Source organism: Oreochromis aureus, linkage group 1, assembly GCF_013358895.1.
Source record: "Oreochromis aureus strain Israel breed Guangdong linkage group 1, ZZ_aureus, whole genome shotgun sequence".
Lineage (NCBI taxonomy): Eukaryota > Metazoa > Chordata > Actinopteri > Cichliformes > Cichlidae > Oreochromis > Oreochromis aureus.
Genome location: NC_052942.1, coordinates 37,321,115 through 37,346,882, shown reverse-complemented (window position 1 = coordinate 37,346,882; position 25,768 = coordinate 37,321,115). Strand labels below are relative to the sequence as shown.

The 25,768-nt window shown below is 38.9% G+C and overlaps 1 protein-coding gene across 3 annotated transcripts; it reads left to right on the top strand.

Annotated features, from left to right (window-relative positions):
* The first annotated feature begins 5,264 nt into the window (after window positions 1-5,264).
* Window positions 5,265-20,890, top strand: LOC120440626 (adhesion G protein-coupled receptor G3-like). Of its 3 annotated transcripts, none has more exons than XM_039613462.1 (15): window positions 5,267-5,334; window positions 6,107-6,283; window positions 6,497-6,556; window positions 7,237-7,458; window positions 7,576-7,735; window positions 8,073-8,223; window positions 8,406-8,528; window positions 8,698-8,823; window positions 9,271-9,319; window positions 10,975-11,081; window positions 11,284-11,399; window positions 11,489-11,757; window positions 13,673-13,778; window positions 20,215-20,543; window positions 20,632-20,890. In XM_039613462.1, exons 3-15 carry the CDS (start codon window positions 6,505-6,507, stop codon window positions 20,742-20,744), a joined length of 1,923 nt encoding a protein of 640 aa, XP_039469396.1. In that variant the 5' UTR covers window positions 5,267-5,334; window positions 6,107-6,283; window positions 6,497-6,504; the 3' UTR covers window positions 20,745-20,890. The 3 variants fall into 3 exon arrangements, with proteins under 3 accessions (XP_039469407.1, XP_039469396.1, XP_039469401.1); XM_039613467.1 differs by having other exon boundaries at window positions 5,268-5,334; window positions 6,196-6,283; XM_039613473.1 differs by lacking the exon at window positions 6,107-6,283 and having other exon boundaries at window positions 5,265-5,334.
* The last annotated feature ends 4,878 nt before the right edge of the window (window positions 20,891-25,768 follow it).

Genomic DNA, 25,768 nt, shown 5'->3' with positions numbered 1-25,768 from the left:
TCACAGCCCATTGTTGGTCAGTGGTGCTAGTTTCAGTCATTATGTAAATGTACTCTTTATAAGGTTGGGGAAACCTTCTTCAGTCACTGCTGAAGAAGTCACTTTGATGAATGATGAAACGTTTCTACCACTTAAAAAGGCTACATTCAGTTTAACAGGATCAACTTTTTTGGGCATATAATATACTGTATATTTTTATCCATAAAGGTTAGAAAAAAGATATGCACTCACCAGCAACTTCAGTAAGGACACCTTGCAAGTACCAAACCAGACCCTGGTTTTTCATTAGAACTGCTTAAAATAGAGACTGAAATGAAGTTTTTATTCCCATCTACTAACATTATTTTATTATTACATTAATATAGCACACGGTTCAGTTGGGTTTCCATACAAAACAGGTGGTAGAAACGTTCTCAAAAGAGCTACTGTTTACTTTCTTACTTTAAGTACTTTTCTTGACACACACACATATATATGTATTTATATATACATATAAACACAATATTTTGTGTCATAGGAAACCCAAGTGCCATCCTGCCAGTTCTTTGATTTTTCTGCAAACAGTGAGTAACCAAGGATCACAATTCAATAGTAATGCATAACACGTTGTCTGTGTTTGTATTTCTGGATTGTGGTTTCACTCAGCACCAGCAATTTGAGGTGATGTCATTCAGATATCACAGCAACTCGTGCATAATGGACCTGTTTGTTTAACTTGCCAGATTTTAGTCAGGATGGCTGCCTTACCCTGTGGACACGTGGTCAGGGTAAGGTTACCTGTTCCTGTGACCACTTCACATACTTTGCTGTGCTCATGGTAGGATTTACCTGTTTTCATTATACAAAGTTGCTTTACAATCCATGTATCCATGCTGCATCAATAACTGTAACAATGTATGTATTTTCCTCAGGTACCTGCTTCCATCTCACCTAAAGACCAGAAGATTTTATCATACATTACTATAACTGGCTGTAGTCTTTCACTTTGTGCCCTGGTCACTGCTGTTTTGCTCTTCATCACAAATAGGTATTATTCCCACCTCCATCATTTCCCCCTTTCACATTTTCAATATGTGAAATCAGTATCTTTAGTTTCTGCTCCTTTTTCTTTTTGCCTTTTTGTTGGTTTTCTTCTTTTCATTAATTAAAAAGGCAATGCAGTCATCCTCTCTTACATCCCTTCTCTTTCCTTTTTATTTTATTTATCTCATCAAGTCATTCTTTATTCTTCCACTTAGTGTGACTTAATTTCCCTACAATCATGATATGACCATTAATTTTACACAAAAGTTATCACTTACCGCATTTACCTTCTCCCCTGTCTGACAGAAAACTCAGAGAAGATGTCTCTATGAAGGTCCACATCAACCTTGTAATTTCTCTGATTCTCCTCAATCTGCACTTCCTACCCAGTCACATGGTGGCAGTACAGTCCACCACATGGCTTTGTTTTTACATGGCTCTTGCCCTTCACTACTCCCTGTTGGCCACTTTCACCTGGATGGCCTTGGAGGGGTTCCACCTCTACCTTCTCTTAGTCAAAATCTTCAACATTTCTGTCAGCAGATACACCCTCAAACTCAGTGTGGTGGGATGGGGTGAGTGGAGCACTTCAAACAGGAAGTTGTCTTCATCAAACTGCAAACCTTTGGCTGACTGATCAATTTGTATGTTTCAGGTGTTCCTGCAGTCATTGTGTCAGTGGTGGTGATCATAGACAGACGCTTTTATGGGTTCATCTCTAGCACCCCTGAAACTTCAGTGTAAGAAATAAATTTGCATGCATGCAAAATCTAACCTTACTACTTACTGTATTAGCAGATTTGCATGTGCATCAGAATTTCTATGTATTTGCGTGTCAGGGAGGAAAAAGTATCCAATTTGTTTAAAATACACTGTGTCCTACATCTCTCTTACAGAATGCCTTTCTGGCTTTTCAATGCGAGACATTAAATCATCATCTGTTTCTTTTCTCTTTAGATGCTATATAACCAATCAAGTGGTGAAAATGGTGACTACAGAGGGACTGTTCTCCTTGGTGTTTCTCTTTAACATGTTAATGTTTACAGTGACAATCAAACGTGTTTTCTGTGTTGGGCAAAGAAAAGAGGTAATTTTGTCAACAGGATCTGTAAATCACTTAATTTCTAAATCCTCCATGTCAGACTGTCCTTTGAAAACCCCAGACCAGCTGGTCTTGCCAACATTATTCCTCGTTTTTTAACGTAACATTTCTATCCTCTTGTTCATGATACGCATACTGTATGGCAAGATGTCTAATCTATCCATCCATCCATTTTCTTCCGCTTATCTGGTGCCAGATCACGGGGACAGCAGCCTAATCTATCCTGTGTGTTCTGGGTCTGCCCCGGGGCCTCCTCCAGGTGTGACATGCTTGGAACACTTCACCCAGGAGGCACCCAGGAGGCATCCTTGTCAGATGGCCCAGCCACCTTAACTGGCTCCTTTCGAGGAAGAGTAGCAGCTATACTTTGAGCCCCTCCCGAATGGCTAAGCTCCTCACCCTATTTCTAAGGGAGAGTCCAGCCACCCTTCAGAGAAAGCTAATTTCACCCACTTGTATCCGCAATCTCTTTCTTTCAATCACTACCCAGAGCTCATGACTGTAAGTGAGGGAAAGGATGTAGTTCAACCAGTAAACTGAGTGCTTTGCGGGCTGGTACAGAGTCCGCATCACTACAGCCGCAGCACCAATCCATCTGTTGATCATCCCACACTCCTCACTCGCGAACAAGAACCAAAGATATTTAAACTCCTTCACTTAGGGAATTAACTCGTCTCTAGCCTGGAGTGGGCACTCCAGGTTGAGGACCATGGCCTCAGACTTGGAGTTGCTGATTCTCATTCCTACTGCTTCACGCTTGGGTACGAACCGCTCCAGTGTGAGCTAGAGGCCACTACCTGGTAAAGCCAACAGAACCATATTATCTACGAAAAGCAGAGACAAAATTCTGAGATCTCCCGTGTGGAAGCCTTCCACCACTTGGCTATGCCAATTCTGTCCATAAAAATTATGAACAGAATTGGTGACAAAATGACAGCCCTGAGTCCAACACCGACTGGGAACAAGTTTCTTGCAATGTGAACCATGTTCTTGCAATGGTTTTCTAATTTGGCTTTTTAAATTTTAAATATTTTAAAGAAAGTTATTTACTGGTGATGTTTTAAAATAAGTTTTTAAAACTTCAAAAATTTCTATTAAAAACAGACTCTATAAATGAACAAGTGCGTCTGGAGAACACAATTTTAAACAATTTTGAAAACATTTTGTGGTCATCTGTGCTTTTTCTTAACCTGCTGTGCCATGTTTCATTCTGGTAAATCAGCTTAGGGAGATTAACCATACCAAAGTCATCAAAAATATTTGTCGCCTGTTGGGAGTCGGCGCTCTGCTTGGCCTTACCTGGGGCCTGGCCTTCTTCTCCTTTGGGCAGCTGACCACTCCTGGTCTCTACCTCTTCTGCGTCCTGAACTCATTGCAAGGTCTGTACAGTCTGCTACTATGTGTGTTTCTGTTGAAGGGAATAATGAGGATTAGCTTTTTACCAAAGTGTAGGTAAACATGAGACAGCTCATATGATGTAACCTATTCTGATCATATGAAACTGAACAAAATTTTCCAACAAGACGACTTGTTAAAATGCACAGACTATCCATTTCATAGACATTAACTTAACCCTTGTATGGTGTTCGGGTCTGTGAGACCCATGCCATTTAGAGGCCGTTGCCCCTTTAGGCAGTATATACCATCAAAACCTGCAAAATATGGTATAAGGATATGTACACTTGATTAGAACTGATTTTATCTTTTTTATAACATTTTATTGACAAAAAACGAGAAGCACATTAATTCATAAATGTAATCGAACAAAGGTAAAAGGAAAAATTTAACCATGTTTGCTGTTCACATGGCTCATAATTGGGATAAAGTAAACATCTGTTGAGTAATTTAACATAAAATTGTTTGATAGTGTTAATTGGAAAGCCAAAACTCTAGCGGGTCCACCAGACCCATGAACACTGTCTGAGTAACAAAAATACGAACACCATACAAGGGTTAAAATGCATTCATGTATGCAGTAGATTTTGACTTCTTTCTTTTTGTGTGTATGGATGAACAGTAACCTAACACAGTTGACTTATCAGTTTTATTTGAATTAATTGCACACTCCTCACACTTCCTGTACTCAGTCTGATCCTTTGCCTAACACACTCTTCTTTGTGCCACACAGGTTTCTTCATCTTCCTGTGGTTTGTGATGTCAGTGAAAAAGTCCCAAAACTCCGCTACACAGACGAGCAGTGAAACACGTAGTAAAAGCAACTAGATTAAATACAACTGGAAAAATACCAAGAGGTGTGCTGGTGGAATGTGCAACACAATGTTGAAATCTGACAGTAACGTTTCTGTTTTACTTTTGGATTTTATATGCACAACAATTTACTATAACTGGCAGGAACTGATTCTAAATGATGAAAATAAATGTAATAGTATGAACATTTTGACAGTTCTGCTGCTTTATTTGAAACTTTCTTGTTGATATAAATCTTTGTGGTAAGGGTTTATTCCCAAATACAGCTTAAATAGGATGGCAACACATTTGAACGATTTTTTCATTTTGGGGAAACGTCTGAGAGTAAAAGTTGCCCTACTGAAGAGAATCCAGAATGACTGGAAAAGAGAATAGATCCAATGGGATGCACTTGTCCAGAGGACATGAGTTAATTACAAAAAAAATCCTCCTTATTGTCACCTGTCCTCTTTTTTCGATTGCACACAGAGCTGATCTTGCTTTTAAATGCAGTTCATCCTCCGCTGGTATAGTGCTTTGAGAGATTTTGATATAGTTATGTTGATTACAACATTGTGAATTAATGGCATGTTTTATTATAATCCAGCTTAGAAATTTCTTTAGTTATTTTATGTTTTGTATATATGAACCTTTTCTGTGCCAGTTTGTACATCTGAACATGCTCAGTGCCTTGCTAATTCATAAATGCCACAGTGTCAGTATGAATAATAAAAAAATGAAATTTTTTGCTTTGTTTGTTTATTGTATGTGATAATATTTCTGTTAGCAGACCTTGTTTAGTACAGACTCATGCCAGAGTCCAAACTCCAATGAAAACACTGTTTAGAACTGCAGTCATTATATTGACCCCATAAAGAACATTTGCCTAAAACAAATACCTCCCAAAGACCACACAGAAGCGCCTCTGTATTTTAAACATTAAACACGTAATCACTCAGGCAGTTCACTGGTGTTTGTCTGGTCCATCGTGCTCATTTCAGAGATGTCCACTGAATGTTAATGTAAGTCTTTCTTTATTTTCTCTTTATTTATCTCTTGGTGTACTTTGTATCAAATACAAAAAAGACATACTTCAAAAAGTGAATTTTACCAAGAAAAAATGCTTAACAACTTTATTAGTTTAAAAAAATATATCGAAGAAGAAATCTTGTAAATGGCCTGGAAAATTCTGTTTTAGTGGAACTGTATCTGAGATTTCCACTATCTGAATTTTGAATGGTATTTAATGTAGTATTACAAAGAGAAGAAATGAAGTGACTTCATATTTGACTTTATTGGTTCACAGTTGATTTGACTCGTATGTTCAAGGGGAATCTTCATAAGATGGGGAATATTAAGAGATCAATGGAAAACAAGTTTGATTTCTGTACTCTTTCAGAACTTTTATTGTTTTAGACAATTTTTTAAATGTTGATTGAGGTTTGATAACATAATGCAGATTTGTCTGCCAGTCACTAAGGAAAAATGTATATTCTCAGACTAGTTGCAAATGGTTACTTGAGGTTTCTGGCTGACAAATATGCTCAAAAAAAATGCTGAACCAAAAACCTTCTAATGTTTGCTTTGGTTTTTAGCATATTTCCATGGCTGGCTGTAGATTTTCATGCATTTCGGCAAACACTTGCCGAAATGCATGAAAAGCATTACTAAATCTTGAGAGACTGCAATGCAAACCAGGAATGGAAAAGACTGACCTTCGGAGCTAATAGGTTTCAAAAGCTGCAACTTTCACTATGACGGCCCCATTTCTGGTTTGTGTTGCACTTTTCACAGCATCACTAAAGCTGGTCTTGAGGGAAAAAACAGATCACTGACATTTCTCTACATCTGTATGACTGAGGCTTTAGCAATTATTTTCCCAGTGATTGGAATCAACCTTCAGAAATGACTTGCAAAGAGTCAGAAAATGCTCAAAATCTCAATGGATACTTAAAATGAGAGAACTTGATGGTAGGTAAACATTTGTAGTTTTTTAAAGGACTTGAAAACATTCAGCAAGTGTATTATTGTTATCAGTACATGCTTTCATATATGCATGTTTGACCTTGCTTTCTACTACCTTTTTCATATATGGCTGTAAATTGACACTGATTTTGAATAAAGCTGAATGAAACTCTTTGAAACTCATTCATTTTATTTTATATTTATTCCACATATTCACAGGATAAATAATGTTGACCTTACTTCTGTTGCTACAGCTGTACAAATCGCTGGCTGACCAAGGTATGAATGTCTGCTTTGTTTGCACACTCATAGAAATTGATATTTATTTATTATTTATTCATATCCACATCCACATCCACATATATATATATATATATATATATATATATATATATATATATATATATATATATATATATATATATATATATATATATATATATATATATATATATATATACATATATACATATATATATACATGTATACATATTAAGTCAAAATTTTAGATTTCTCACCACCTATTTTTGTATATTTTTTTTAACCTCATATTAATTTATTTATTCAATTTTTTTCTGCCTTGTCAGGTTTACATTAAGTTGTTATCAAAGATAAAGGTTCCTGATTTTATTTGCATATTTGTAACACATGATTCAGGGCTGCAGCTACAGTGATGTGGATGCTGTATCAGTTTGTTGTGGTAAAAGGAGAACTGAGCATAAAAGTGATGCTCTTGTTTTACCAATCAATCTATGTCACACATATGGTCACATGTAAGTGTGACGAAAATGCAAAAAACTGTGAAATCAGGGAGGGGGGATATACTTTTTTCACAGCACTATATGTGTACTACTTGGTCTCTCTGGAATAGTCGTTCTCTCTGAAAGACTTAACCCTGACTGAATATGTCTAAGTTTATGTGAGTTATATATTTTTTTATCTTCTGTTTCTGTGCCCAGTGTGCCTCACCATTTCTAATCACACTATTGAAATTAATGGAACTGATGCAAACATCACTGAACATCAAAATAAGATGGTGGACTGTCAGATGGACTGTCAGGCTTCCTGCGTCTTTCTATGCAACTTAGGGGAAAAGGCATGGTTCAATGGTACATCTGATTGCTTGGATGTTAAGAAAAAAACAGCTACTGAAACTGAAATAATTTATAATCTGGAAGACAGTAAGTGTGCTGAAATCTAGTCTGATCAGGACAGAAATTGTTCTGCTGATTTGCTGATTCATAGCCATTCCCACTTGTCCTGTCTTTTTCTTAATCTCTTTCATGTCTCTTTTCTAGATCACACTTGCTCCCTGTACCCATGCCTGAACAGTTCCATCTTGCGACTGATTGATTCTCTGGATTATAAACAGAAAAATGTGATAACACTCTTCAACATAAGAAATTTGTGTTTAGACCTCTTCAGTAATAATCGAAAACTCAAGTGGACCTTTATAAAGTAAGTAGGAGTCCTGCAGCAGGCACTCCTGCATATGCTGCTGAGTAGGAGCATGTGTTTGTCTTTTTTTCCTTTGTTGTATTTTTTCCTTTAGTACTGTTAATCTTTAACCCCATGTCCAAAATGGAGACAGGATGGTTGATCCATCACTTTTGGGCCAGACTTAATGACGATCAGTTCACCTTGGCACAGATTTTCCTCCCTTCCTGCAGCTTTTTGTCTTAATGTCACACAAGCATTTGTGGTTGCCAAATGCTAGTTCATTTCATGCAAATGTATAAACCTGATTGCAGAAGATGTTCTTTCATTTGCTTCCATGTGAATTTTATTCCTGCAGTGAAGAAAGAAAGGCCATCCATACCCTCATAAATAACACCCAGACTGAGGTTGCATTGTCCAGTACCTACAACCAGCAGTACTTGTCTCTGAATGTGATCAACATCAGCAAGGCCCCGGTGAATTCCATAGTCGAGATAGAAGCTCCCCAGGTATACAAGCCAGATGTTGACGAAAAACATAAGGGAATAATGTGGACTCAGATAGCATGACAGTGGTTGTTTGAAAGTACTGTGTTCTATCTGGTTACTAATACTGTATGGTTGTTTAAAACTACCCTTAAAATTGTTCTGCAGAAACATGTAAATTGACTTCTTTTCCCATCCACTGTTAGCTGTACCCTCAGAACCATTCATTCATCCCTAAGATTTGGCTGCCTGCCGATGCTTTAAAGACAATCCCAGAGGAGAAGAGGGTTATTGGTTTGGTCAGCTACATGTATCATGGCCATTTCCAAGTATGTGCTATATCCTTTATACTATTTCAATATGTTTTGATGAACTTTTTTTATATTCTCAGTCATGAGCATTATCTCCATTTAAAACAAATTATTTGCATAAAATATTTGTATTTATACCATATAATAATGGTCTTTTTTCCCCTCTTACTGTTCATTCCTTTGTTAGTTTGATCAGGAGAAGATTTTATCAGTGGTTCTCAGGATAGAGGTGCTGGGGGAAGAGCACCTCAGAAATCTGGCTTCTCCAATCAAGATGACTTTTAGAGTTAAAACAGACAAAGGCACACTAGATGTAAGTCTGTTTGTGGGAAATGTTTATTCTTTTAGTTATTGTCAATTTGTAATCGGATTATGTATATTATGGTTCCATGGTGTAATGGTTTATATATTTGTCCAACATGTCAAAGGTCCCTTTGATGTTGAGTAAAGTAAAGTGAGTAAAGGCATCTAGCATAACAGTCTGTCAGATTAAACATGCCCTTCCATGGCTGCAGTCATCACTTGTGATTAAGAGAGCAGCTGAGGTCACTATGTCTGATAATCTCTGTGCCTGTTGCCTAATCATACACTGAACTACTCAATTGTGCAACATTAAATGTTCTGGCTCAGAAAAAGTGAAAAAAAAAAGATGTGACTTGATTTCATAATCAGAATTTTTATAGAACTTTTCTTTTACTAGTTTTATTCTGTTTGAAAAGCTTATTGACTTTGCATTATTAACATTCTTCTAATTTTACAGAATGACTCACAGCTAGTCTGTCACTATTTTGATGAATTTGATGAACATGGTAAGTGTATATCAGTTTTGTTGGTTACTTCAAGATGAACACCAAAGTAATGAGATTGGACACATTAATATTTATTTACCTAATTATTTGTTAACTGACGATTTGGGGAATCATTAAGTATTGGCTTGATTTATTTACGCCATACTGACTTTATAAACATGGTGTTTTAAAACTCCTGTAGTTTGGTCTAAGTAAATGGAGCTTTGTATGTGAATTAGGACATACAGTGTAATAGACACAGTGCAACATTGCTGCAGAGACAAGCATAACTGTATTTTGGTGCAGTCGTTGTAACCTCAAATCTGATCTTTTGCTGAGAGCTTCCTGTTTTATTTCTGCATGTTCTTCCTATGGGGGGTTCTATCAGGTACTCTAGCCTCTTTGTACAGTCATTTCTACTACAAACACACCCCCTCTGCCCTGCTTCATAGATTGCAACTCGCTCACTGGCTTCCACTTAAATACCGCATTGATTTCAAAATCATACTGCTCACTTATAGGGCTTTGGAGCGTGATGTCACGGGGTGGCGTGGAAAGTATTTTGGCCTGATGCGCCATTTTCCGGGTCCAAACAAAGCGCAAGTGAAGAAGGAACGAAGGCACACACAACAGCCATGGTTCGTACTGCAGTGTTCGATCGCACGACCGGCACGGGAATAAGCTTAAAAAGGGTTTGTCTTATAATTCTTTCCCAACCTGGAAGCAACATGAGGGAGCTCACACAGCGGACCTTACCAAATGAATGCGTCTACCCTGTATAGCAGCCGTCAGACGAGGTGATATCCAGTTGAGCTGCTTTTAAGCATGTTTCTTGTAGTCGTCGTTCCAACACAGTGTGTTTGTTTTGATTTGTGGACCCGGAAGATGGTGCCGCGCTCCCACAATACATTGCGGCGTGACGTCAACTCCAAAGCCCTATAAAATCGTAAATAATATCGCACCTAGCTACCTTATTGATCTCCTCAGCGTGTATATTCCCAGTAGAACACTGAGATCATCTGACCAATTTCTCTTGGTGCAAACTAGGTCACGGCTGAAAACCAGAGTAGACCGTGCCTCCGCTTCAGTCACACCTAACCTCTGGAACAATCTCCCTCATGCTATTCGTGTGTCTGACTCAATCCAGACCTTCAAGTCTCAATTAAAAACACACCTTTTTAGTTTAGCCTTTCCGGCTTCCTAGAGAATGCCTTTTAAGTGTACTTTCTTCCCCTCCCCTTTTTCCTCTGTTTTGCTTATATTGTTTTATCGATTTTAAGTCTTACTTGCTTATCTGTGTACTTGTATGCTCGGTCAATCAATGCCTCCCACCTGCTAGCTTATCTGCTTTTGTATTTTGCTACTGTTTTATTGGATTTTGTGAAGCGTTTTGGCGTAGCTCTGGTTTTAAATGTGCTATACAAATAAAGTTGTATTGTATTGTATTGTATTTCATCTCTAGATGTGGATGTGTGGATCCACATCTGTGCATCCTCAGTTAGGCCTGTGATGGACTGGCAGCCTGCCCCACAATCTACCTATTGCCTTTTAAAAATTTTGCATATGCTTAAGTGAAGTTAAGAAAGCAGTAATGAAAAGGCACAGATGTATAGATTACTGCATTTAAAATATGAAACTGTTCATGTACAAAGAATAAAGTTTTACTTTTTTTTCAGGCTCACCCTGGAAAACAGACGGATGTAAGACTCAAAGCGTCAACCAATCAGATGAACAGGACATTGCGTGCTATTGTGACCATGCAACACCGTTTGCTGTTCTTCTGGTAAGTTGTTCCTGATGGACTTCTTGTTTTTAGGAGCTTTCAGTTTTAAGATATAAGAAAATAAATCTAATTATAGTGATCTAAATGATCTTTATTCAATATGGGTATACTAAAAAACCCTATTTCTGAATTTTCTCTCTTGTTTTTAGATATTGGTAAAAGTAAATATGTAAACTACAGAAAATCTTTATCACTTTTGCAGATAAGAGGTCAAATTGCAGCAGTCCACTGGAAAATATTGTCATACATCAGTTACATAGGCTGCGGTCTGTCAGCTTTCTTTACTGCTTTGTCTGTTTTGATGTATGCTTTCAGTCGGTATGTATCATAAAATTAGTGTGCATAATAATGTACTTGTCTGTGGACTTCACATATCTGAGTCTTTTTTATATTTGCCTCCCCCTCAGTAACCGCAAACTGGACTACTCCCTATCTATTCACGTATCCCTGAGTGGGGCCTTGTTTCTGCTCAATTCATCCTTCCTGCTGACTGAGTGGGGAGCTACACTGGTGCTAGAGGGTGTGTGTGTGTTTGTTGCAGCATTCATGCATTACTCCTTGCTCTGCAGTTTCACCTGGATGGCCATAGAGGGACTTCACCTCTATCTACTGCTGATCAAGGTGTTTAACACCTACTACAAACACTACCTACTGAAACTTTCACTTGTGGGTTGGGGTGAGTATTGCAAAATTATCAATGGTATTTACTACGTGAGAAAAGAGGAAAGGGTTCATGAGGAAACTTGAACTGAACCAGAGGTCACGTAGACAATGGCTGCAATCACTATTGAATGTGAAAGTATGGGCGATATATCGGGTTTTTAAATATATCGATATATTTTTATACGAGATATGAGATGTGACAATACCGTTTATATCGATATAGTCTGTGTTACGTATAATTATACTTGTGGAGCCGCACGTTCGCCTCTCTTTCATCCAGTTTTGTCTCTACACTATGTTACTCTGCCTCGCCTCTCTCTTTCACTGAACACAACTCCCCCTATCCCATCGCTTCACCTGCAGGCAGCGACAAGATGGACACGGCAGCTATAAAAGAGGAGCTGGTCGGTAAAAAGAAAACATTTGGAGATTACTATTTTAGTGCTGTCAGCGTTAATCTCTTTAAAATGACGTTAACGCCATAACTGCATTAATGCGGCAAATCTTTACGAGGGTTAATGAGCTAAACGCGCTAACGCATTGACGCCGTGCAGCCCCACGCACTGGGCAATCCGTGGTAACTCGTTGACGGAGATCTGCCGCATTAATGCAGTTATGGCGTTAATGTCATTTTAACGAGATTAACGCTGACAGCACTAATTATTATTACTATTATTTCAAGTGTCAGATGAGCAGCAGAATAATGTATTCTGTAGAGAATGTCGGGAAAGCATCCCGACTAAAGGCTGGAGCACTAATAGTATTTTCACCATTTACAACAGCGCCATAAAGTGCAAAGTGAAGACTGTGTGAAACTGCATGCTGTATTCCAGACCACGAAGTCTCCCAGCCTCCTGCCCCGAAAAAAACCACCTAACCAAACTCGTATACTGTATTTTTTGGACTATAAGCTTATACTAAAATCCTTTCATTTTCTCAAAAATCAGTGCGCCTTATTTATGAAGTCTGGTTGTGCTTACTGACTGCGAACCAATTTTATGTGGTATACGGCGCTCAGCAATCTGTCAAAAAATATTTTAGTACGAATTTGGTAAGCTGCGTAGCCGCACCGCTTGTTGGATTGTCGGAGCATTATGGCTACCATAGTCAGCAGCCTTGCGGAGTAATACGTACTGTGCTTCAACGTAATATTACCGTATTGTGTATGTATAATGACCACAAATGGCACCTGTTAAGAAATAAGGTTACAAAGCGGATTTCAAACTCAAGGCTGTCAGTCAGAACATGGGAACAGAGCAGCTGTGAAATCTGTCTGTCTTTGTTATTATGCTCAGCGTCTTTTTAGTTTACATTTTGACTGCACAATTGTGAGCTCTTTGTTATACACAAAAACAACATTGTTTAATTTTATTTATGGAGCATTATTATTTAATAAATGCTGATAATTTATTTCTGAGTAATTTTTTCATGTACATCTGCGCTGTATTTTAATAAAAGTGCCTGTGTGAGATCTGGGACACAGCTTTGACTAAGAACTCTTTTTGTTCTCACTTTATGGCTTTTAAAAAATATATATATGTCGTATATCGTCATCCAGCTAAAGAATATCGAGATATGAATTTTGGGTCATATCGCCCAGCCCTAGTAGCCACTCCTTTTGAGATTTCCTTCTACACTCACTGTATGATTAATGAACAGTGTTAAAATTGAACAACATCTCTTAGAAATATGTCTGAATATGATACCACTTATATGTCCTGATGCATCATTCAGGTAAGGAAATCCCAGAAAGCTGATTCTGTTCATGTGGACGTTGTATTTTGAGTGGGAAGAACATTTCCTCATTCATTTAAGTGACTTCTTCAGACTGACTTAACTGCCAGTTTTCCCTAAATTTATGAATGAAGTCTTTCATAGTAAATAACTTGGTGTTAAACTGTGTCTGTGTCTTATTGTGTGATTCTTAGGTATTCCTGGTGTAATTGTGGCAGTCTCTGTAGGAGTGATGGATTTCAAACAGTTTTATGGAGTTAAACAGATGACCATGGCTGACACCAACCAAACTAGTTCGATGTAAGTAAACCAGCTGCTTTTTGGCAAGACTACACTAGCACTATATGCCTTTAGCAATATGAATCCAAAACCATGACTGGGTTTGCATGGGCAACCTGTCCGCTACACAGTGACACAGGCCAGGTCCACACTAATACGTTTTTATTTGAAACCGCATTTTTTTCTCTCTGTTTTGGTCTTCCGTCCACACTGAGACGGCGTTTTCAGCCAAGGAAAACGGAGCATTTTGAAAACACTCTCCAAAGCGGATACATTTGAAAACGCCGTTTTCGCGTCACAGTGTGGACAGCCTTTTCGAAAACGATGACACATTTTAGTCATGTGATGCAGTCATGTGACCAATTAAACTAAGATAGCGGAGGGCATTATACAGCAGTTGTTTTGTTTGCTCTCAATTTTGACAGCCCTGTTAAAGATTAATATAAGTTTGTACATGCTCCACATAGCTTTTCTTCAAACTCTTTAATTCTCACTCGCTTTTGCAACTTTGTACTTTTGTGTTACTCGCACCAACAACTCCACCTCATTGTTAGTCCATTTAAAAAACTCAGTGCTTTTCCTCAATATTTTGCTGCGACGTTTCAAAGAGCTGGAAAGTAAATAAACGGCAGACAGAAATGAGGCAGGTCGAATTGTCTCATGCGCAGTACTGGAACATAAGCGTTTTCGGCGGTTTCAATGTGGATGAACAACTCTGTGAAAATGAATGAAGACGATAGTGTGGAAATTTATCTGGGCTAGTGTAGACGTAGCCACAGTGAGAATTTTCATGTCACACAGCAGACATATTTAAAAACCTGCTGAACATTATGTAACTTGTAATCAGGATAGCAAATAAATCTCAAACGCACTGGAAAAAATGTTCTTTATAGGAATCTCCAAAAAGTTGATTCTGTTCATCTGGACGTAGCGTTTTGTGGGAGAAACGTTTCCTCACTCATCCTCAGTGACTTCTTCAGTCTCAGCTGACTGCAGGTTTCCCCAGTCTTATAAACAGTACATTTGCATAATGACTGAAACCAGCCCACTGAAGGAAGAATGGGCTGGGAGGTCAGTTCCTTAATCATAATTATGCAAATTCTCATGACCATTGATCAACAACCACTGATCAATGGCCATGAGTACCATTCACAACCTGAGTGAAGTTGGCCCCCCCACCTTCTTCAAATCCAACAAAAGTGGTATCAAACGTTTGTGCTACGTTTGTGCTGGTTTGTGCTGCAAAAATTTTCGTTTGTGCCGCTATCATTTTAAAGATATTAATAAAAATTTCTAGAGGTCATCAGAGGTCAACCAGCCCCCCCACATTAATGGAATCAAACAAAACTGGTGTCAATCAACTGTGCTACGTTTGTGCTGGTTTGTGCTGCTAAAATTGTCGTTTGTGCTGCTTCTGTTTTAGAGATATTAATGAAAATGTAAAGGTCAAAAGGTCAACCAGCCCCCCCACCTTCTTCAAATCCAACAAAAGTGGTATCAAACGTTTGTGCTACGTTTGTGCTGGTTTGTGCTGCAAAAATTTTCGTTTGTGCTGCTATCATTTTAAAGATATTCAAGAAAATTTCTAGAGGTCATCAGAGGTCAACCAGCCCCCCACATTAATGGAATCAAACAAAACTGGTGTCAATCAACTGTGCTACGTTTGTGCTGGTTTGTGCTGCTAAAACTGTCGTTTGTGCTGCTATCATTTTAAAGATATTAATAAAAATTTCTAGAGGTCATCAGAGGTCAACCAGCCCCCCCACATTACCCAAATCCAACAAAAGTGGTATCAAACGTTTGTGCTACGTTTGTGCTGGTTTGTGCTGCAAAAATTTTTGTTTGTGCTGCTATCATTTTAAAGATATTAATAAAAATTTCTAGAGGTCATCAAAGGTCAACCAGCCCCCATATTAATGGAATCAAACAAAACTGGTGTCAATCAGTTGTGCTATGTTTGTGCTGGTTTGTGCTGCTAAAATTGTCATTTGTGCTGCTTCTGTTTTAAAGATATTAATGAAAAGGTCAAGGTCAAAATGTCAACCAGCCCCCCCACATTACCCAAATCAAACAAAATTGATGTTAAACGTTTGTGCTACGTTTGTGCTGGTTTGTGCGGCAAAAATTTTTGTTTGTGCCGCTATCATTTTAAAGATATTAACAAAAATTTCTAGAGGTCATCAGAGGTCAACCAGCCCCCACATTAATGGAATCAAACAAAATTGATGTCAAATGTTTGTGCTGGTTTGTGCTGCAAAAATTTTTGTGTTTGTGCTGCTATCATTTTAAAATTTTAATAAAATAACCTCTTGATGCGTGCCTAATCATCCAGGTAAGTAAATCCCAAAAGGTTGATTCTGTTCATCTGGACATTTTCAGTTGGAGAAACGTTTACGTCACTCATCCAGGTGACTTCTTCAGTCTCAGCTGACTGCAGGTTTCCCCAACCTTATAAACACATGTGAGTGAAGTTGGCCCCCTACCTTCTTCAAATCGAACAAAATTGATGTCAAACATTTGTCCTGCAAATTATTTTGTTTGTTTGTACCTAATTTTATAAACAGTACATGTACAGTGAGAGAGAGATGTTACATCTGTCTTCACTTGCATCCCAGTCACGGAAGCGTTGGAGGTAGTTCATAAGAGATTACAGGATCACCCCAACCTTAGCAACAGGACCACTGTTGATCAGTTGTGTTTGCTTTTGGAACTGTGTCTTAATTCCACCTATTTTGCATAAGGGTCAGTACTACAGGCAGAAACCTAGGTGTGCCATGGGTTCCCACAGGCCCCGGTCAAAGTCACCAAACCAGTTCGTAAGCAGGTACAGGTGTGGCCAGAAGGGTCCTCAGAGGCACTGCAAGACTGCTTTTCCACCACAGGCTGCCACACACGACAACACCACAGACTTTCAGGAATATACAGAAACTGTTATTGCCTACATCCCAAAATGCATCGATGATGTCACAGAGACCAGGTGTCACGGGTTGCTTAGAGGATCCACTCGCAGGACTCCTGAGTAGCGTTTAAACAGACACAGTTTATTTACAGATCTTCACCAAGTGTATGTACAGACAGTGCGGGGTTAGTTATATATACAAGACGTGAGGGCAGGGGTCCAGGGCTCCAGGAAAACGGGAAATCATACACGCTCAGTTAAACCTCTCTCTTCTCCGTTAGCGACCAGTCACTCCTTCCACACTCCACACGGGAAACACGGGACGGGTCCGGGGAATCTAGGAACAAAGAAACACTCGTTAAGTCTCTGAGACGGAGGCACAGGAAACTTGACCTAGACGTGTACTGACTAGAGCCTTCACAACAATCCAGCATTGAACAGCTGATCTCCTTCTTCTAATATACCAGCTGGTCTGATGAGGCCCAGGTGTTCCCAATCCAGGAAGGCGTGGACCGAGGGCATGAAGCCCCATGAGTTCCGCCCCGGCAAAACAGGGGAGAGAAGGAGAGGGGAGAGAGAGGAAGAAGAGAAGGAGGGCTAGGAGTGGAGAGATTCTGATCAGCGCCTTGCCGATCCTGCAGGTCATGACACCAGGACTATCACTGTCCGGGCCAATCAGAAACCATGGCTCACAGGTCAGGTTTAAATGCTCCTATGGTTGAAAAATGCAAGCCTTCAGAGCCGGGAATTAGGTGAGCCAAAGAACAGCAAGGGCAAACCTGTCACGTGGCATCAGCTACAGCAAAGCTTCAGCGACAGCAGAGATACTTGGAGGCAGTGGCAAGGAATACAAACCATCACAGACTACAAGCCCACTCTGCAGACCGTGGTGACACAATCCCCAGACAGTGTGTGGAGATCCCTTGCCAAAATCAGTACACGCAAAAGCTCCAGGTCCTGATAACATCCTTGGACGAGCACTGAAGGACTATGCTGTGGAACTCACAAATGTCTTCACAGACATCTTTAACACATCACTAGGGTCAGGCCGCCATTCCCACATGCCTCAAAGCCTCCACCATCATTACTGTAACCAAGAAGTCATCTACCTCCTGCTTTAAGGACTACCGTCCTGTCAAACTCACCTCCATCATTATGAAGTGCTTTGAATGGTTAGTCATGCATCAAATCAAATTATCGCTTTCCCCAACCTGGATCCATTTGAGTTCGCATACCGGTCAAAAGCGCTCAACCGATGATGGAATTTCAACTGCCCTTACTCAGCCCTCACACATCTGAACACTAGAGACTCTATGTCAGAGTGCTGTTCATAGACTTCAGTTCAGCCTTCAGCATCATCATTCCCCAGCAACTCATTCACAAACTGGATCTGCTGGGGATCAGCACCTTGCTGTATAACTGGCTGCTAGATTTCTTGACAGGAAGACAGCAGACAGTACGGGTCGACAGCAACACCTCCAGCCCAAGAACACTGAATACGGGGGCTCCCCAAGGATGTGTGTTGAGCCCCCTGCACCTGCCTCATCTGGAAGGTCCTCTCCATTACAGGTGACTCCTCTCATCCCTTCAACAGCGTCTTCAGTTTGCCGCCATCAGGAAGGATACTGAAGAGCCTCCTGGCCAGAACCTGCAGACTGAGAGACAGCTTCGTTCATCGGGCTGTCAGGATGCTGACCATCTCTGAATCGAGAAGAGGCCCAAGAGTAAATCTTTCACCATCCTACAATGCTGTGATTGTAGCCATTCCACACTTTCTGTGAATGGTACTCATGGCCATTGATCAGTAGCCTTTGATTAGTTGTTATTGATCAGTGGTCATAAGAATTTGCATACTAACAATCATGGAACTAACCCCCCAGCACATTGTTCATTCAGTGGTGCTAGTTTCCTTCACTATGCAAATGTACTGTTTATAAGGTTGGGGAAACCTGCAGTCAGCTGAGACTGAAGAAGTCACCTGGATGAGTGAAAACGTTTCTCCAACTGAAAATGTCCAGATGAACAGAATCAACCTTTTGGGATTTACTTACCTGGATGATTAGACGCATCAAGAGGTTATTTTATTAAAATTTTTAAAATGATAGCAGCACAAACAAAAATTTTTGCAGCACAAACCAGCACAAACATTTGACATCAATTTTGTTTGATTCCATTAATGTGGGGGGGCTGGTTGACCTCTGATGACCTCTAGAAATTTTTGTTAATATCTTTAAAATGATAGCGGCACAAACAAAAATTTTTGCCGCTGTGCACAAACGTAGCACAAACGTTTGATACCACTTTGTTGGATTTGAAGAAGGTGGGGGGCTGGTTGACCTTTTGACCTTTACATTTTCATTAATATCTCTAAAACAGAAGCAGCACAAACGACAATTTTAGCAGCACAAACCAGCACAAACGTAGCACAGTTGATTGACACCAGTTTGTTTGATTCCATTAATGTGGGGGCTGGTTGACCTCTGATGACCTCTAGAAATTTTTTAACAATATCTTTAAAATGATAGCGGCACAAACGAAAATTTTTGCAGCACAAACCAGCACAAATTAGCACAAACGTTTGATACCACTTTGTTGGATTTGAAGAAGGCCATGGCCAACTTCACTCAGGTCCATTAACAGAGAGTTGGGGAATGGCTGCAATCACAGCATTGTAAGATGGTGAAAGATGTACCCTTAGGCCCCTCCTCGATTCAGAGATGGTCTTTCCTTTTCACGCCTCCTTGGCCTCCTCAAACCAGCGTTCCTCCCTGTCCAGGATGTGTACATCCTCATTATTGAAAGAGTGTCCACTGGCCTGTAGGTGTAAATAGACTGCAGAGTCCTGGCCTGACGAGGTTGCTCTTCTGTGTTGTGCCATCCGCTTAGCCAGAGGTTGTTTGGTTTCCCGATGTATAAATCCTGGCAATCCTCCTGGCACTTAACAGCGTACACTATGTTACTCTGTTTGTGTCGGGGACCCGATCCTTGGGGTGGACCAGTTTTTGGCGCAGCGTGTTTTGGGGTTTAAAAGCCACAGAGACCCGGTGTTTAGAAAAATGCGTCTCAACTGTTCCGATACTCCTGACACATATGGGATCACTACAGGTTTTGCCTGGGCAGCGGTTGTCCTTCTCTCCTGGATCGGCTGGAGCTTTTTTTAGGTGCCTTTCCCAGCTTTGACAAAAGTCCAGCTGGGATAACCACATTTACTCAGGGCCTTCTTGATGTGCTGTTCTTCTGCCTCCCTGGCTGCTGTGTCAGTGGGGATGGTGTTCGCTCTGTGTTGTAGCGTCCTGATGACACCCAGTTTGTGCTCCAGTGGATGATGAGAGTCAGACCTTAAATACTGATCCCTATGTGTAGGTTTACACTTTATAGGAAGTTCCTGGCTATTAAAGTAAGATATATCTTACAAAGAAGTACTTACTGTTGAAACCATAAAGTACCAACAAACAAGTTTCATATCATTATGACATTATACTGTTTCTGTTCTTTGTATGCTGGACTGTAGGTAGACTATGTAGCCACAGTACTTTGACAGCTCTGCCTGTTTTACAGTTGTTGGATCACTGACGACACCTTCTTCTACTCCTTGAACCTGGTATATTTCATCCTTGTTTTTATCTTTAACGCTGGCATTCTCATGGCAGTGGCTTCCAGCATATGTAAGATGAAACAAGTGTTACAGACTACCTTAAAGACAGGAGCCACAGCTAAGGGGAAGTTGTGGGGAGACCAAGAGAGGCTTAGCGCATCCTGTAAGAGTGGCCTGACATTGTTTGGTCTTACCTGCCTGATGGGTACCACCTGGGGCCTGGCCTTCCTGGGTTCTGGATATATCAACTACCCCATTCTCTACCTTTTCTGCATCCTCAACTCCACACAAGGTCAGTTTAGTGGTTTGTGTTTGTGTGCAAGTGATTTGAGCATTTTGTGTCTGATCTGTTTATTTGTTTTTCTGGTTTTCTTGATAAGGTTTCTTTATCTTCCTGTGGATTTGTCTGTCAGCAAAGAAGCAGAGAAAGAGGGCTATGGAGGACCGAACATCTTCAGCTCCTGTGAGGACTACAGAAATCAAATCTGATTAGAGTTCCTCTCTACCATTTCTGCTCTACATGTAATCTCCTGTTATGTTAGACTTGAAAACACACTGAAACTTTTAATACTATCTCTTTTTAGTATGCCTGTATTGTCTATATCAGGGGTCCCCAATCCCAGTCCACGAGGGCCGGTGTCCCTGGTTTTTAGATTGCCTCTGCAGGTTAGATCTCACCCTGGGTCAACACACCTGAATCACATGATTAGTTCATTACCAGGCCTCTGGAGAACTTCATGTTGAGAAGGTAATTTATCCATTTAAATCAGCTTTAATCAATATTTTTCTGTTTAATATATTTTTTCTCTGTTTATTTATTCATTCTGTTTAGTCAATCATATATATTTCACCTCTGTAATATTCCTAATATTTATAATTGAGTAATTTGTATATATTAGTTATTTCTTAATTTTTTAAAAACTCTGTAACATATTGTATTATTTAATTACTTTAGTCTGCTACTGTTAGTGTCTTGGAGCAACTGTAACCCACATAATTTCTGATGTATGCTTCTAAATAAAATTTTACATGATATATACTAGACTTGTTATTAAGTTTCTATGGACCTGAACACATGAATAACTTTGACCTTTTCAGAGTTTCTCATACTACACACTGAAGAATTAGACCATTTCTTCAAATTTTAATATGCTAGTGAAAAATATGTCTGCATCCATCCAAGTTAACGTTAAGTTAACTGTGCTTTCATTTCAGCACATGCACCAATAGCCCAGCGACCTTTGGACAACCCCCTGTCAAATAGATAACAATTCTTTAGAAGACCGATTTATGATATAGTGATAAGTCATCAGTGTGATAAGTCGGTCTGACTGATTTATTCAGAATTCATTCAGATATATAATACCATGTATATGATAAACAAGTTACTGAACTTTGGATTTTGCAAAGCTGAGCTAGTGAACTAATATTAATATTAATATAGATCTGGGAAAAAAGCGTATAATAGATCCATTGAAATGAACTGGTGTGGTCCTCGGAGACTCATTTTTTATTATTACAGCATTTAATGCACCATTTATAATCTAATATCACCAATATAATCTAAATGTAATGTGCATTTTAATACATCACAAAGGTAAATGTAGTTAATTAGAGCAACAAAACTATTATATGAATCATAAAATGATTCCCTCATATGCAACATCGAATTTTCTAGAGATCCGTGAAGGTAGCATATTAGTTACTAGCGGTGTGTGTGTTGAGATTGAGAAGGAGAGAACGTGGCGGAGAGACACGAGTGTTAGTTCAGCACGTGCGAGACACTTGGTTTTGTTTACTATGGTTGACTCTAAGAGTGTGTGACGAGACGTTAACAGTGTGGGGTGACATTCCCGAGACTTGCACCACGTGTAGAACTGTGTTTTCAGCTGCAACTGCTGAGGTTAAACGTTAGTCGCGACTACTCGTCTGATCAACGGAGGCTGCTGTTATGGACCATCGGAGAGCTGTAAAGTGACTTGCTGACGCACTGTAGCAGAGACAGCGCGGTGTCCTCAGGAGGAACTGGATTCAGTGTGGGACTGGTGAGCAGCCACCGACAGAGCCACTGAACTATAAGTCGGACTTTTTGTGTGTTTATCTACCAAAAACTGATTTCCAGTGTTTCCATTTTTATGTGCAGTGTCTTTACTTATATTGGTCAACAGACCTTAGCAAACAAGATTTACAAAGGGGTTATGCATAAAATTTAAAAATTAACAGTTATGACTTTATATCTTTATGACTCTGTTACTGTACATACATAACCAGTCCAGTCCTTTTTAGAACTCTTGCTATATTTGTTGCAATTTCTGCTGTCCTCTTGGCCACATTACTCTTAAAAAGCCATTTTTTAATGTCAATGAGATTTTTTAACAAGATAGTAAAGGATACATAAAAGTCACTTTGCCAAAAACTGATTGTGGCTTCTACCTTGTGATAAGAATGTTGTTTGTGGCTCAAGATGACTTGATATCATTCATGAGGGATACATTTGACATGTTTCACATAGTATAGGCCAACAAGTTTTTTTTATAGCAGTGTAAATATGGGGAGTCGCTTCTTGGCAAATACCGGAAATCAGTTTTTGACAGGCAATCACATTTTGGCACAACATCACCAATAGGTGATAACCTGATTTTGTGTTGCTTAATATCATTTCAAACGGTATTATTTAATTTAAAAAGCATATTTCATTTGCTGAAGGAACTGTGATATCATTTGAATTTTAAAAAATGTGTGTTTTTGTAGATTTTTTTCCTGCACCTAACTACAGTAAATGTTCTGTTCTTGTGCTTAAGTTGTCTGGGGTCCATTCTTTCATTAGTGTTTACGTGTAACCTGCAGGCAAGGGGTTTACGGTTAGTTTCCCTGATTCCTGTCCATACCAGAACCATTGTGGAATCTGTTCTAATAACGAACCCAACACCCAACATAGTGGGTCTAAACTGATGTAGGAGGGTTTAGACTCAGTATAACAGGTGCAGTGCTACACTTTTCAACACATCTGTTGCAGTTCTTAGACCTCAAAAAATAATTTTGAATAATTTGTGCATGTCTTTATGAAGGTGTCTGACACATCTTCTTGTGGATCTGGTTACCCACTAGCAGAGAATGCACAGAAAACTTTCCTTACCATTACTTAAAATGATAAACCTGTAATACCACAAGTTCATCACACCAAACCTCATTAGATCTAAGGTAAGCTTATTATTGGATTGGATTATTTTTTTTGCCCTTTTTCCCCGTCCCTCTTCCCCGCTGTTTTTCTTTCCTCTTTCTTTCTCCCTTTCCTTCCCCAGTCAAGTCTGTCCCGTATTCAGCAAGTGAAAATAAAATAAACAATAAAGGTGAATCAAATGGACCATTACAAGGCTGGGATGGTCCATTTGAAAGTAAATCTTGGGCATCTTTCTTCGCCTTTTAGACAATAATTCTGATGGCAAAAGAACCAAACGGGACAGGTTAAAAAAAAAAAAAAAAAAAAAAAAAAAAAGCTTATTATTGGAATAATTTTTGGAATAACACATTAGCTATTCTGATTAGAAATGAAATAGAGGAAGGAAGAAATACTGGAGTCCAGTTACCTTCAAAGACTTTATTTTCAAAGATTTGCATTTTATTTTACTATGTGTGCTGCAACCTGTAGAACAACTGGTGTGGTGCAAGTTCCTGTTTCACTTCCTCAGCAAGCTGTAAGTATCAGTACTTCTTGACCATGGTCACTTGACCTTTTGTTTTCTTCTGCATACATAGGAAAACTATGTTTTAGAAAGGTCCTTCTCTAGATATCATCTAATGTCAGTCATTCAGTTACAGCACACAATTTGTATCTGTTTCTATTTTTTCATTTTTAAAAATACATACGATATTAGAACTGTCTTCACAGACAGACTCTTAAATGACTCTGTTTTTCTACACAGTTAATATTTCTGTGAAAATTTACAGCAAAAGCTTCAAAGTACTTGATCATTGTGATAGCACTGAAAGAAATTGCCTGATGTGAGTCATTTCCTCATCTGAGCTGTGAACCACAGGTCTGTTAAAGCATGTGATATATGTAGATGTGAAACTGCAATTTGATCTCATTCAGCAAACATCAACTAGGCAGAAAAATATCCTGTGGATCTCTTACAGCAAATCTGTGTCTGTTGATGAGTGAGACGCGATGTGGACTACACTTTTTATCACAACAACCCTCTGTTTTTCTATGTCACAAGCTGGTGGTGAGTAAACCTACCATGTTATCACTCTTATGTTGAAAGGAGTATGCTTGTGAGGTGAATAGCACACTAAATATCTCAAAGTCATGAATCCTTGAGAAAAGTAAAATTACCCCAGCTTCTTTGTTACCAAAACCTAGTAAGGACTCTAAGTCAACAAGTTTCACAAAACTTCATACAGTTTCATCAAGTGTTGATCAAACACTTGTAAAAGAACATCTTGTCTCTCATGAGTTTCTAGAGTTAGATGCCACTTAGACGTTTTATCAGCTTTAAGTCTTATTTAAATGTATTAATTACGCTAATTTTGATGTTTCCATTTCTGTGTGTTTCACTTTGACAGATTTTTGTGAAAATGTTCTAGATGAATGCCGAAAGCATGACTCATGGATTGGGTAATTCAACTTACTGTACATGTCACATTCCTGTTTTTGAAAAATTATATAACCATCATACATGAAATACTGTCAATACTTGCTAAAATATTTTCATCTCTACAGTAGTAGTACTCATTAGCGTGTTAGTGTACAGCCTCTCACATATTAATCACAAATTGATACTTGAATGCTGAGAGCAAGACCAGTCTTACTTGAGAGGACAACGGAGGATTGATTCACAGTTCAGATACATTAACTAGAAGAACACAGTGTAACACTTTGGAGTAACCATAATTTTGTATTATTGTGTAAGTGTATTGTGTAAGCTGGTGTTTGTTAAACTTGTTACATACTTAATGATTCATCTAGAAACACTATTTGGATGACAATGATAAAGTTTTAGCTGGTATTTATATTTTTGATTTAAAGAGCTCAGACATAGGCAGAAGTGGTGGAGATTACGTAAATCATAAGACTGCGTGTCCTCTTTCTCTCACTGTTCAAGTTAAAATAATCCAGTTTACTTTGAAAACTAACCCTTAAGGTTAGTGTGCATTGAAATGTGATGCTGAGGGCTCATGGCGAAAAGTCTATATAAAACAAGATTTTATAAACATTGATGCCAAAGATAACAGTGTCACATTCTGAGATCCCAAAAAGAATTGACAAAGCTGTAGAATTTGATACTATGATAATATGGACATTATTATTTAATTATCGTCAGAGATTTTCACAGCTCAGTGTTATTTTGTGCAAATTGAAAAGCACTGAAGGATGCTTAAACCAAATACAACAGAATTTATTTCTGTTCACCTCAAATTCTTGTAGTTTCATTTTTTCTCCTTTAAATGTATAGCTATGAACAAATTAAGTAATCAAATCACACAGAAATGCCCACTATGAAATAATTAATTCGT

Excerpts from the sequence above, each read along its gene's own strand:
- LOC120440626 (XM_039613473.1), top strand. The coding sequence starts at position 6,505 with ATGTTGACCTTACTTCTGTTGCTACAGCTGTACAAATCGCTGGCTGAC. Across the intron at positions 7,736-8,072 it reads CTCAAGTGGACCTTTATAAA|TGAAGAAAGAAAGGCCATCC; the intron begins GTAAGTAGGAGT and ends TTATTCCTGCAG. Across the intron at positions 13,779-20,214 it reads ACCAACCAAACTAGTTCGAT|TTGTTGGATCACTGACGACA; the intron begins GTAAGTAAACCA and ends CCTGTTTTACAG.